Source organism: Chroicocephalus ridibundus, chromosome 1 (genome assembly GCF_963924245.1).
Source record: "Chroicocephalus ridibundus chromosome 1, bChrRid1.1, whole genome shotgun sequence".
NCBI lineage: Eukaryota > Metazoa > Chordata > Aves > Charadriiformes > Laridae > Chroicocephalus > Chroicocephalus ridibundus.
This window is the reverse complement of record NC_086284.1, coordinates 114,542,943-114,556,331: the sequence shown is the minus strand read 5'-3', so window position 1 is coordinate 114,556,331 and position 13,389 is coordinate 114,542,943. Positions and strand designations below refer to the sequence as shown.

At 36.5% G+C, this 13,389-nt stretch overlaps 1 protein-coding gene across 5 annotated transcripts in view; it reads left to right on the top strand.

Annotated features, from left to right (window-relative positions):
• Positions 1-11,512, top strand: part of GBE1 (1,4-alpha-glucan branching enzyme 1) — a 387,946-nt gene extending 376,434 nt beyond the window's left edge. For 4 of the 5 annotated variants that reach the window (XM_063347805.1, XM_063347765.1, XM_063347794.1 and 1 more), the window contains 2 exons: positions 841-903; positions 9,491-11,512. In XM_063347805.1, coding sequence (XP_063203875.1) covers positions 841-903; positions 9,491-9,547 — 120 coding nt within the window. In that variant the 3' untranslated portion in view covers positions 9,548-11,512. The remainder of the gene's footprint in view (positions 1-840; positions 904-9,490) is intronic. The other variant, XM_063347776.1, reaches the window with a different exon arrangement.
• Positions 11,513-13,389: the final 1,877 nt, after the last annotated feature.

Sequence of the window (13,389 nt, the reverse complement as noted above, 5' to 3'; positions counted from 1 at the left end):
TATGTCTCTGCATAGCTTTATTTATCCACATAAATGCCTGTAAATAAGTTACACTTGTAATCTTAACAGGCTATGAAAATGGAGTATCTGCACTGATTTGTGTGGGCCGTGCCTCTTCCGTGACAGAACAGAGACATCAATTTCTAGTGTCACATCTTAACGTCTCTCATGAGATCTAAACTCCTGAGAATTATTGTCACTTTTAATATGTCTATCTCTCTCTCTTACTCACATTCACCGTATTTCATTGTATTCAGGGTATAGGCATTTATCTCGTTTGCTTGTTTTAAAATAGTTTCATTACATGAGAGAATTCTTGCGCTTTCATCGTGTTTGGTGTAAAGGATCTTGGGAACGTATTGGGTTTTTTTTAAAAGTATCTGTATGTGACAATGCCTTTGTAGTGTGGGTAAGTACCTATGCTCATTTGCACACAAAGAAACTAAGGCTCTAAGATTTCATTCCTGAAGGTTATGTAGCAAATTAATGCTTCCAGAATTCTTGCTTCGTGTATCCAATTTGAATACCTTGCTCTGGTGATTGGAGAGCAACTTAATTGTCTACCACTAACTTAACTTTTGCAAGCCAATTAACTGTAATTCGGAATGTATATTTCACATTTAGACTCTTAGATGGTGACTGCGAGTCATTCAAAGACAGAAAAAAATGCCACAAAGTGTGAAGATGCAATTTGCTAGGAGCATGTGGAAGATAAGGCATGTGACAAGCAAAGCAGCAAGTGCACTACTTCAGCATAAACTGTGGCATGGCAGTGGCACTTCGGGGTCAGAAAGAAACCCATCAGTGTGGGTCACGTTAACTTTCTTTTATGTCCTTCAGCAATCCAATTCACAGACCACCTTCAGCCAACACCCCAGAAGATGCCACAAGCACCACATAGAGGTAAAATGCTAGTAAAAGGACACCAAGTAAAACTAATTGGGGGAAAAAAATCTGGAAAACCTAACTCCAAGTAAGAAAGAACAAAAGTTACAGTAAATACCTCATCTGCCATTTTACAATAAAACAACGGTGTTTTATTTTAAATAGCAGTTTACATCCCAGTTCTTGGGTAATCAGTTATCCTTGGGAGTTGCTTTAGTCTTAGTTGAAGTTTCTAAAATCAGAGTAGAAGTCTTCCCTTCGTATTTCTTTACAAAAAAACATACGATGCCTCCCCAATAAACTCATAAAGGTTCTTTTCCTGTTGTTTGTGAATTATCTTATTCTCTTTCCATAATGCACAAGACTTAAGTTTCTTGTTTCAAAAAATTTCATTTCCTCCTCCACCATAAACTTCAAAGAAATATTTTTTTAATGACAGATGTACGTCCCTCCAGGTGTGTAAGCAAACATTGTCAGCAGAACATGCCCAATGGGCTATGACAAACTGAAATCACATGCAATGATTATGCTGTTCAAGTCAAGCTTAAATAGCTCACAAATGTGTTACAAAAATAGAAGATTAGATGTGACATGATCCATTCTAGAAACATCACCTAATAAAAGAAATATTCAAAGTGACATTGCAAAATGAGAAGAAGGGAGATATGAAATTCCTGGAGCAAAGAACCTTGGATGAAGAGGAAGCTTTGTAAGCAGTGCTAGGCATTTCACTGTAAAATTTTCTTGATGAACAGATGATGGTTCAGGCTTATTTAGTACTTCTGCAGAGGGCCAGATTTCAAAATCATCAGACACACCTAGAAAACTCTAGAAAAATGCACAAAACCCCCTGTCCTTTGTAATATGACTGATTTAAATAATGATTATAATCTAATATTTCCATTTCACTGCTTGCTCTGTTCTGGATTGTTAACAAATATATGAAATGTACATAACTTTCCACATAATCAACCTTTCTAATAACCAGTTGTTAACCACTTTGTCATTGTACAAATAGACTCCTTTTACCACAGTTTTATTTCTATTTACGTCTCTGCTGTAGTATTCTCCTAATAATCTTTTTTGAGGTACATTTTATAAAAGTTGTGGGCTTCTTCAATGCTTCTATAAACTTTTAATTTTGCTTATGTCTTATCATCTCTTTGCAACATGTAAATTAAGTGCTGCACACACATTTCAACTCCTGTCAGATCCTAGTGCCCTTTTATGTACAAAGTCATTTGTTGGTTACTTGGTGGTTGTAGTTGGAGGTAAAAGTTAGATTTGGGGTGGGAAGAAGAAAAACCATTTTTAATAACTCCTCATTCAGAATGTTTTGTCAGTCTTTTCTAAGGCATCTGACTTGACTGAATTTTGCTGTAAAATGTAACTAGGTATCAATGTATGTCCTAGTAACTAATATTTTTGCACCACACCAATAATTAGGATTTATATCAAAACAGTGGTGTTTTTACTTTGATACTTCGTGCACCAGCAGAACCGAGTAATAAGCAGGCTAAATGGAATATTGCAGAGTATGTTGTGTCATTGGCAAAGTAATGTGCAGTTTATTGATAAATATAATTGTTTAACATATTTCAGCTTTTATAGATTTAGTCTTTCTGTAGTTCTTTCCAATTAGTTAAAAAATAAATAGAAGTCGAAATGCTCCTTTCCCCCTGCCCTCAGTACTGTTTTTTTCCGATTCTCTATTTTTGGCCTCCACTGATATAATCTTTTCACATTAAATGAAACTGAAATTATATATTTTATGTTAAGAATATCCTTATTGCTGGGTTGGGTTTTTAACCTTGACCTTAATGTATACTATTGAGTGTTAAAGTGCAACTTCCTGCTTCCTTGGGTCTATTGACAAATTAAAATATTCACATAGACTGAAATGGTCTAAAAGCTTTTAGTGACCTTAGCTTTGAAAATACTCATTTGAATTACTTTCATGATAATTCTAAGGATTTATGTATTGAATTTTAAGGCACTGATGTAGTCTTTAACTGTTTTCTCCCCTGATGTGCACAGATAGAAAGAATGTTGGTAGTTAGAAAATTAAGTGTTTTAACTAAGGGAATCAGTAAGACTTTAATACAAGCAAGGTCTTTTATTTTTACCTCTCGATGATTAAGGCATATAAATTTACTTGCTCATATTCATTGATCGTTTGACTTCCTAAAACAAACAAAACCCACAATCAAGTGTAGTGATTCTAAAGTTATTCCATTAGTCGTTTTCTTTCATCATATCTTATGTTTTAGTCTACTTGTTTGTGTTTGCCAGGGATTTTTGTTGTCTTTTTCAAGTTCTCTTTCTTAACCTGAAGCAAGAGTGCAGAAATAGAGAAGAAATTTTGAGATACAGCCTGTGCGGTATAGGGACCTCTCTTGCACAAATGAAGCAGGACAGTCTGAGAAATTATTTTCTGCATATTCATGCTGTAGAGCTGCAAATTGAAAAACAAATTGGAAGGCAGAACTTCACATTATTTTAAGCATACCTTCTTTGTCATATGCAATATCTAGCAAAATGAAATCTGAAACGTCTGAGGCTTTGTATAACAAATTATAGTCAGAAAGCAAAAGCTATCATGTATCTTATTCATTGATGGTTAATTATATTCTCAGAATAGTGTCAGTGTCTGACAATTAGTAGTGATACAGAGACATGAGATTGTCTGAAGCCCTCATTTTAATTAAAAGTTTGGGAAAATGTTGGCACAGTCTCTTGTGACATTGCCTTCTGCACGTACCAGCTGCAATATACACTATGAAATATTTTTCTGCAATGCCTGATCTAGCTACTGAGTTCCAGTAATTCTCCCATCTGTTGCAAAATGACCTTGAAATTATTTTTTAGGGCTTGGTGCTTTCCAGCCCTGAAAGTGGGATGAAGAGTAGTTCATTGCAGTTCCAGCCAATTTCAGTTGTGCTTGCACCTGGTACTGAATCTAGTCTGACAGATCTGAAAGTAGCAGTTGTCATGTGCAGAACTTCTTGCTTGTGGGGTTTTTGATACATTTGGAGATTGCTGTGGATTGTAGTCCTCTCCCAAAATATGCAAGGCAAGTTTCCTGCTTATAACTGCTGTTGTTCACAACTGCTTCATGTATTTGGTTATTCCTGTATTCTTCTTAGCTTGTCTGATCTCTCATTTCTTGAAATTACCTGGATATTTACGGGAAAAAAAGTATAAGGAGCGAGCATTTGTATGGCTGAAAAGCATCATGTATGTTCCTGGCAATTAGTAGTAGTACCAGTTGTTCTTCCCTATTTGTGAGAAAGCCTATGTGAATGGACTATGAACTTGGTAAAATGCCGTGTATGTTGGTGGAAAATAAGTTGATTGTAGTAAGTGGAGGTTTTTTCCTCTATTAGAGTAGCTGTACTATTTTAGTGCCAGAAGCCTTGATCTGTGTGGAATTTGCCTATTTTCAGACAGTGTACTGCCTCATAGTTTAAATGGACAAGCAGTATAGAAAGGTCAGAGTTGATAACAAAACAATTTTATATGTATTTGACTTGTAAACAACATTCCTATCTTCCATCATCCGCTCTGTTAGCACATCTGCCTGTGAAGTCAACGACAATTATTCCACTTTATTCCTGCTGAATACTCCATTGAGAATAAAAAGACTTTCAGTGATAGTTTGATGACTAAATGTTTGAGTGTTAACTTTGCCAAAAAACTCTTATTCACAGCTGAGTGACCCTAACTCTGTCCCAAACAGATCTGATGTTCTCCCTTCCCCATATTCCACTCCCCTGTCAGAAAAGGCCTCATGAGTATTCCTCTGTGTGACTTTAGATGTCTTCAGTTTCCTAAAATAGCAGAGTTCGTGTGACACCTTAGAGGACACGAGGCAATAAGTAAGGAGTTGATGTAGAAAGCAGCGGGCCAATTCATTGAGTTATCTAAAGCCCCGAGTAACCTGGTCTGACCTCATAGCTGATGTGGCTTTCAGGAGGGAGTTTGGGCCTCATGAGGCCATTTCCAATGTGGATGAGCCTTTTGGGGAGGAAAGAGCTGGGGGGGGCCTCTAAGGTGAACCCAGAAAGCTTGAAACAGAAGGCAGATTCAGGGGATGATTTGATTGACTGATAGTCAAGACGGTTAGATTTGAATGTATTCTTTTTAGTATTCTGTACTTTTGAGTTTTCAGTTCTGCCTATGTTCATCAAGTGAGTTTCGTGAAATGGTGAAGAAGACATGAATGTGATAAACCTTGTGATCAGAAAGAAGCAGGTTAGAAGAGCAGAGACCAACAGAACTGAAGGTGGTAATTAGAACTATATAATTCAGCGACAGTATATGGAAGGAAAAGAGAAGACAAGAATAAACTTCTGAGACCCTCCTAGGGCACAGAAAAACATCAGAAATGACATATCTCTGACGTCTTTTGCTGATGAATACCTAGGTCTGCTAAGATGGCTTTAATCAGGACATCTCTATATACTTTTACTGTATTTATCTATCTGTAGGTGGATATATATGTCGCAGGCCATGTACTAAATATAAAAAAAACTAGATAGAGATAATGAAGAGTAGTAAGAAGGGGATTCTACAGGTATACTAAAGAAAAAGCAGCTTAAGAAAAAGTTCAAGTCCCTTGACAAAAGGAGGAGTCAAACTTGTGATGGGACACTATGGAGAGTACAGGAGTATTCGATGCCTTTTTTTAGCTCGGATTCCAAGAGTAAAGCCTGCTCCCAGACCCTTTTGTGTGCCAGTATACTATTGAAAAGAAAGTAGCAGTAGCAGAGCCATAGGTTAGGGACATCCTAAAGGTGGGATACACCCAGAGGTTTGGAATGGTGTCAGTGGTGTGATTGCAAGGCTGCTGACTATCATTTGTGAAAAATCATGGCGGTCAGGGGAAATCTCTGACAACTGAATGAAGGCTGTAGTAAAAGTGAAAAGGCAGGCTGAGGGATCTGTAGTCAGAGTCTGAGAGTCAGACTCTCCTCTCAGTCCCTTGAGAGGTGAAGGGGACCACCTCTTTGTGGAATCTGTATCTAAACAAGTGGGCTATATGAGATGGGTCAATCAGAAAGGCAAAACATGCATGATAAACCCAATTGCTTTCTGTGATGAAATGGTACTAGCTGTGTGCATGAGGTTACTACAATCGATGCAGTAAAACTTTGTGCTGTCTCCTACAGCAGTCTTACCTAGGAGCTGAGGAAATACAGTCTGGTAAGATTTAGGTGGGTCAAAAACTGTCTGGGCTGCTGCAGTTTTAGTAATCAGAAGCTCGGTGTCCAGCTGCTGACTGGTATCAAGCAGAGTGCCCTAGCAAGGAAATGCTGCTGGGGCTGATACTGTTTGGAGTCTTCAACAGTGACTGGAATGGTGAGTCACCATTCAATTGATTAATTCATTGAATCATTCATTCAATTGATAAATTGAATATTAGAGGTCCAACCCAGATGGATCTTGATAAATTTGAGGGTTTAGCCAAAAGAAACTTCATAAAAAAAATAATGAAGAAAAATTCTGCAGGGGAATCCCATGCATCAGTAAAGCTTAGAAACCAACTTGCTGAGTAGCAGCCTGACTGAAAAGACCAGGGTTATGCTGGATACTAAGTGAATAGAATGGAGTTTATCACAGACACACATCATAATACGTTAGAACAGATGTCTTCATTAATGCATTTCAGTGTGTTGGAGTTATCTTTAAAATTCTTTATTATAATTTGTACCTAAATAATTTAAAGACAAAAAAGGAGATGAAAAAAAAATAATCCATGGTACTTTACCTAGGAAATGCAAAAAGGAACTGTGGTTGCCATTTTTTTCAGTATTTAAGGAAGACAGAACTGAGCATGGTTGTTCCAGTGTCTGAGGATATTAGCCTTTTGTCATATGCTGTTGCACATTTATTTCTATAATAATAATTTCTATAATATTATGTACTGTATGTATGTGTTCTAATATGAATCAGAACACTGATTCTGTAAGTATCTGTAAGATTCTGTAAGAACTCTGTAAGTACAGTTCTTAATCTAAAGCAGAAAGACATCAATTAAAATATACCTAATGTTACTATTTAATTAGCTTTTAGCTAAGGATTATCCATATTTTTTTTTATTTGAAAATGTCTGGACTCAAACATACAATAAGATGCTTGCCTTTCAACTTATCCTGTCAGTAATGGATTCATGAGTTTTCTTAGCATATGGTTGGACCACAGTCTACTTAGTACACCTCAGTCCACTCAGGAAAAGGATAGAGAAAATAAATTTAAATTAATGGGGATATCTTATTACAAGAGTGGTAGCTCAGGTGAGAGGTGCTGAAGGAAAAGGAATAACAATGGAGTGGAAAAGCTGAGGAAGTTCTGAGATTTGGGATGTCAGAAGAGGAAGAAACAGATGTGAGAAATCTGAGCTAGAGGGCTGAAAACCTTGCTGGGATCCTGGGCAGATAATCTTCCAGATTTTACTTTACCTCAGGAAAAACAAGCAATCTTTCCAACCTTAATGGTCACATTTTTCTTCCCCTTCCTGTGTTCTGTCTATTTAGACAAATAATAAAGACAGAGCATATACACTAGTATTTCTGGAAATACTGTTGGGGGGGCGGTGAGGTGAAATAATCCCAATACATTTGTAACAAGAATTATCTAATACTTTTGTAGTATTTTTCCTTTTAAGAAAATTGTATAGCAGTGGAAATAAATAATTACTGTTCATATTTAATTCCTACTGTATTTGATCAATAATTAATATTTATTCATTCTTCATGCCCTAATTGTTTTGTTACTTCTTTCAGTTTTATTTAAGCCTTAGAGGTGGTTACAGTGACCAGTGCAATAAATTTATAAGGTTAGGAGATAATGCCATGTTTAGCTTTTCTGTGATTTAGCAAGAAGCCTGCCAATACAAAACACACTAAACCACACGTTTAATTTGCTGCGGTAAGGAAAAAAAACACAACTAAAGTAATCAGCTGGCAGTTGCATCTCTTCATGGCAAACAGAAAACATACATCTCATCAGTCTAAATAAAATCATTTGCACAAGTTCTGAAATTGTGCTTAAAACCAGCTTAAAAAAATCTGATTGGCAATGAGGTGGTAGGAGTGGGATGCTTCCACGCTGCTCCCAGATTCTCAGCTGATGTAGATTGACTTTAAAGGAACTGGGCTAATTTACTTACTCCTCCTAGGATCTGACATATTATTGACTAGAATATAGTTGAGAATTGCTGTGTCCTGTATTAATGTTAATTTTTGTTCCCTTAACTGAAGTAACTTTTTAGACATTCTTTCTTAAAAAGACTATTTGTATTTGTTCCTTCTTCCTTCTCGCTTCATCATACAAACCCAGAGCGCTGAATTTCTCATACACTATTTTAAAATCTCTCCTTCATCTATACATTCTGAGCGAGTTGACTTCATTAAGTATTTCCTCTCCTGCACAGATTCGTAGCAGCTATTTATCGCCGAAACCTTAGGGGAAATCATTATATTCGCTGCCTTTCAAGAAGCATTGGACATAGCTCCGTCGGGTTCAATGAAGATCAGCTGTTCTTTTCATTTTTCTCCTTTTCCTAAAGCTTTTTGCTTTATTGCTTTATTCCGTTTTGAAAACTATGAAAGCCTTTCATGCCATCAGGCTCTAGTTTGCAGATAATGTAGTTGAAATTGCAGAATATTAGACATTCCACAGGGATGGAGGATAATCCAAAAGAGGATGTTGTCAGAATGAAGCAAATAATCTTCAATCTTGTGTTACCTTTTATAATTGCATTTTTATTGACTTGTTCAGCAAACACGTTCATATGCTTGGCAATTCATGGAATACCATATATCAAGGTAATTGGTAGGTAGTACATATCGGTCTCGTTTTCAGATTGTGACTCTACTCTGCTTGGAAGGGATGTCGTGTAAAATATATTGCCACAAGTTCTTTTGTGATCTATGGGAAGTCTTTTGATTATATATATTTGGGGTTTTTGCACGGTAATCAGGAAAAAAGGGGTGAAGCAAAATGCAATAATTTAATGGCTAATTTTGCATCTGTCTAGTTTCAAGATTGAGTTTTATTGCTCGGACACTGAAACTCCATAGATGCTAAGAGTGAGACGAATACTCTGCTGTGACGCGAATGCTGTGTCACATTGCTGGTATTTACCTGTATGAAATGACATCATAGACCTTGGGGCAACTTTAATTCACAGCAGAAGCGTGTTCAAATGCTGTTGTGAAACTTTGTTATTTGTCATTGTATGGTCTGTTGACCTGGATGATGTCAGGTTTTTGAAATTGGTCATTGTAAGTCATATGAGGCCCTCTACTGGTAGCCACTTTAAAATATATCAAGGTGAGATTTTTTTTAAAAAAAAAAAAGAGAGATTGCAATGAGGCTGGCTTTTGAACTTTAGATTACCTTGTGTAATTCAAGTGCTGGGGACTAAGCAGTCAATAATCTTTAAATTTTATTAATATGACCCACAACATTGTACAAATGACAAATTTTTAACAGTTAAAATATTTCACGTGTGTGTTTTCACATGCTGCTATTTAGAAATGGTATCCTGTGAAGTTGATGTTTTTTTCAGCTGTTCTTGTTCTTGTCATATTTTTACTAGGTGTACATTCCAAGCAGAGTGGCTATTGTGCTTCAGAATACGGATATCCCAAAATGAAGTTCTCTGTAACTACCGCTGAAGAAGCAAGTCATAAAAGAAGTGCTGATACGCTGTACTAGTACTAAGTATAACAAAACTTGCTCTGAGGAAGCTTTCTGAAACTGAATATAGTAGTATTAGGTGTTTAAAATTTAAGATTAATATTCACGTATAATTGCAGAGCTCTTGACTTGCTAGAACCTCTTTTGACGAAACTCTGCAAAAGAGGCAGAAAGGAAAACATTGGTTTTGTAGTTCTAGTAGTACAAAATTACACTTAAGATATTGCAAAGCAGCAGGTATTCTCAATTAAATTGTTGTTTACATAATTTTGTCAGGAATAACAAGAGTGATCCTGCTCCAAAGTTTGTTATTTCTTGTAATCCTCTCTTTTGATAGTGAATTCAAATGTTTATTATATAGTAATGCTTCTTACTAAAAGTAAGTAGTTTGCTTAAATAAAACAGAAGGTTTTGGCTAAAAGGCAGCCTTAACGGTTTGTGGGACCTAATTTGAGGCTCCTCTTCTTCAATGAAGTCCAACATGGAATTAGAAACATTTATCCAAGTGGATGAGAAGGTCCTCTGAGAGTATTGTACTTTGCCATTTTTTAATTAATTAAAATTGCACAAAAATGCTGAACGGCAAAACGAGCAGGCCAATTGACTGGTGACCTGCTGATGCTATTGCGTGTGTTGCTTATTTGCTCCCAATCAAATCACTTAGTCTGTACATCTCACTTGCTACAGCTGAAAAAAATGACACAACCGTTTTATTTAGATGACTAAAATGTTCAGTGAGAAGAGTGTTATGTTCTTACTGCAATAATACCACACTGGAAGATCTACTTAAGATGTAATTCTTCCCATTGCATTTATTTCACTAATGTCAGGACCTTGCAATACTGATTTCATTATCTCCAGAAGCTGCCTTTCAGCTTGGAACATGGTGATGTTCTTGCACTTTTATAACTTTTGAAACATTGCTTCTCATGAAGAAGCAGTCTCAAAATACAGCGATCAAACTAAGGTGTTTTTTCAATAAAATCAAGGTAGTTAATTATTGGAGTGCTGCTAAGATTATTCAAGTGAGTTCTTTCATGAGCTACAACTTTTTTGTAAAGAGTAAGATTTTGTATATTTGAAAAAGTATTGCAGAGTATTCTGGAAAATTAATACCAAATTAACAAGACATGCTTTATTTTGTTCCATTTATTTAAAAACATATTTGAATTGGTTCTGAAATGAATGTCTTTTGTACAAATCTGAATTTTCTAACTTTTAAAGTAGCCAAAGAGGAAGATGTCCGTGACCATTTCCAAGTCATAATTTTACCCAGTTTGCTACGTGAACCATTGTGTAAATTACTGAATAGTTGTGCCAACACTGAAAATCTATTCACAGTTCTCGGAATGCTTACTTGTGGCTTACTTCTAAAGCAAAATACGGGATATGATGGAATAATGCAGCATGATGGAAAACAGTCTTGTGCAGAGAGAGTTCACACTCAAAGGACTTTATGAACATCCCCAGTCCGCTGCGTTCTGTGTGACGGAATTTTATATTGCAGTTGAGTACCATAATACTGTTTAGGATCATGCTTCATTTTCCTCTGCACCGGTTTGATCATTGTTTGGTAGTGGGCTAATAAAAGCATTCCCGTTACACTAAGACTTTAAAGAAAATACACTGAACTGTTTTAACAACTGGAACTGATTATCTTTTTTTTTTCCAGGTTGTTTTCCTTGTAGTGAAATAACGAGCAACTTCTAATACATGTTCTATTTACATTGTATTGATCTAATATGTTTTATAGGGTGGTTTGTTTTTTTACTGGCACCAGTTCCAGATTTCAAAACGTAATGCAAGGCAAGTGTCTGTGTCAAACCTCTTTTTCCAAGCGAAGGAATAAATGTATGATGTGAAATATAAACTGTATAAAATTACATGCAAAATAAACTCTGAGGAGGATAAAAGAAATGCATATATGGTTTGATTGCTTGTACTGTAAAAGGATGGTACAGTAGTCTTAACACTGGAAGAGACTATTAGATTTTGCTCCCTATTGAAATCAGGAACTTGCCTTGGTTAGAAAAAGTCTAATGAGATTGGTAGAATATTTGTCCCACGCACATTTTTCTTCTGTGTAGCAATAGATTAATAAAAGCAAAGTACAAGATTTGCAAGATGAAAAAGTAAATATAGGAAGCATAATAATTAGGGCCTTTATGGGATCCACCTCTACATTCGGAGAGTGTGCTCCTTGCCTGTCTCGTGAGGCTGGAAAATTTTCCCTTGCAATACCCATGGAAAGACAACTTCTTCCTCCTGCGTTTTGTATTCTGATGGTTTATGAAGAGGAATTCAGCTACTGCTGTTTCACCTTCTGTCTAGCATCACACTCGGATTGCAAGACTTCAACCAAGGTCACTCCTTACTGTTATGCACTGAGGCTTGTAGCTGCCTGTCACCGTGACTGGCTGAAGACTCTGACACGTTCCATGAGGCACAGGAGTTCCAGAGCTGCTTTGCTTGGGTACACCTTAAATCAGCGCTCTTCAGTCAAATATGATAGTTTAGCTCTGTCACAGAAGTAAATTAAGTGGTCCATGGGGATGTATCCCTGGGCACAATGTCTCCACAGAGATTTAGACATTGTGGAAGAACTTTCTTTAAAGATAACCTCTCTTAGTGTAAAGGACTGATAAGGATTTATATTTCTGCACTTAGAAATACATACTTTCCTGTCACCTAAGAGTACTGGTAATTCTTGGTATCTCTGGCCCCAGAAGTTGTTGCTCCATGGTCTCTTTAACAGTCAATGAGAACTCAAGTTCATCCTCACCTGCTGGCGCTGAGTGGTTCTTTGTACTGAATAATTCAAGTTCTTGAATTGCAATAACAGGCAGGCATCCAGTAGAATGGTGTATTCTACGGGCAGTAAGTTCTGATTTCCTTGCTTTTATCTCCTCCTCCCACAATTCAAGCCTTACTGTCCTGAGGTTTATTTTGAAGATTAAGAATGGAATGGTTATTTCAGCTTGGTGAGTACTTCTGGAAAACAGATTTTAATGGAAAAACTGTTTGACCTTTCTGTTTGTTTGGTTGGTTTTTTTCTCCTATGAAATTTGTCTTGCTCATTATATTCAATTTAGTAAAAAGTTAGTTAACCATGTGCTCTGAAAGATGGGAAAGTGGTGTAGCTAATCCTCTGACAAAGGGAGACCAGCTGTTTGAATAGTAAGATACCAGACTAGGTAAGCAATTATATGGTACTTGGACATAATGCAGGGTGATATTTTTCTGTATTAATCTGAGTCACAGTTGTGCTTTCAAATTATGTTTTAAGGAGCTTGAAGTTTTAGTTTCCGCATTTTTTTTATCACTCCATGTTCTTAACTGCCCATTAATGGTTAAAGGAAGAACTTGTTTATTTACAAGTCTCCCTTCTCAGAGCTCAAAAGTTACTTTACTAGTAAAGTAGTGAAGGGTGAGGGTTAACTGAATGAACAGCAGAAATTGTTTTCTTTAACTTAAATGCGGCTTTTCTGTTCTGGATATATCAAGGTCTATGATCTGTCTTTCTTCTGCTCCATAATTTAACAGAATTGAGGAATTGAAGTATTCAGCATTTAAGAGTTTCCTCCTCGACTAATGTTTCCAAATTGGGCACGTTGTCATTGTTGGAGGACTGCTACAGAGATGAAGCAGTATTTTACATATTTTCATACATCATACCTTAGCTAGGATCTGAGTTTCATAACAAGTAGCCTCTAAGTGGCATCTGCCTAAAAATTAATGGGAATTTTTTTTGCCAAGGAAGACTCTGCACATGTGTGTGTTTTCACACCCCATAGTATA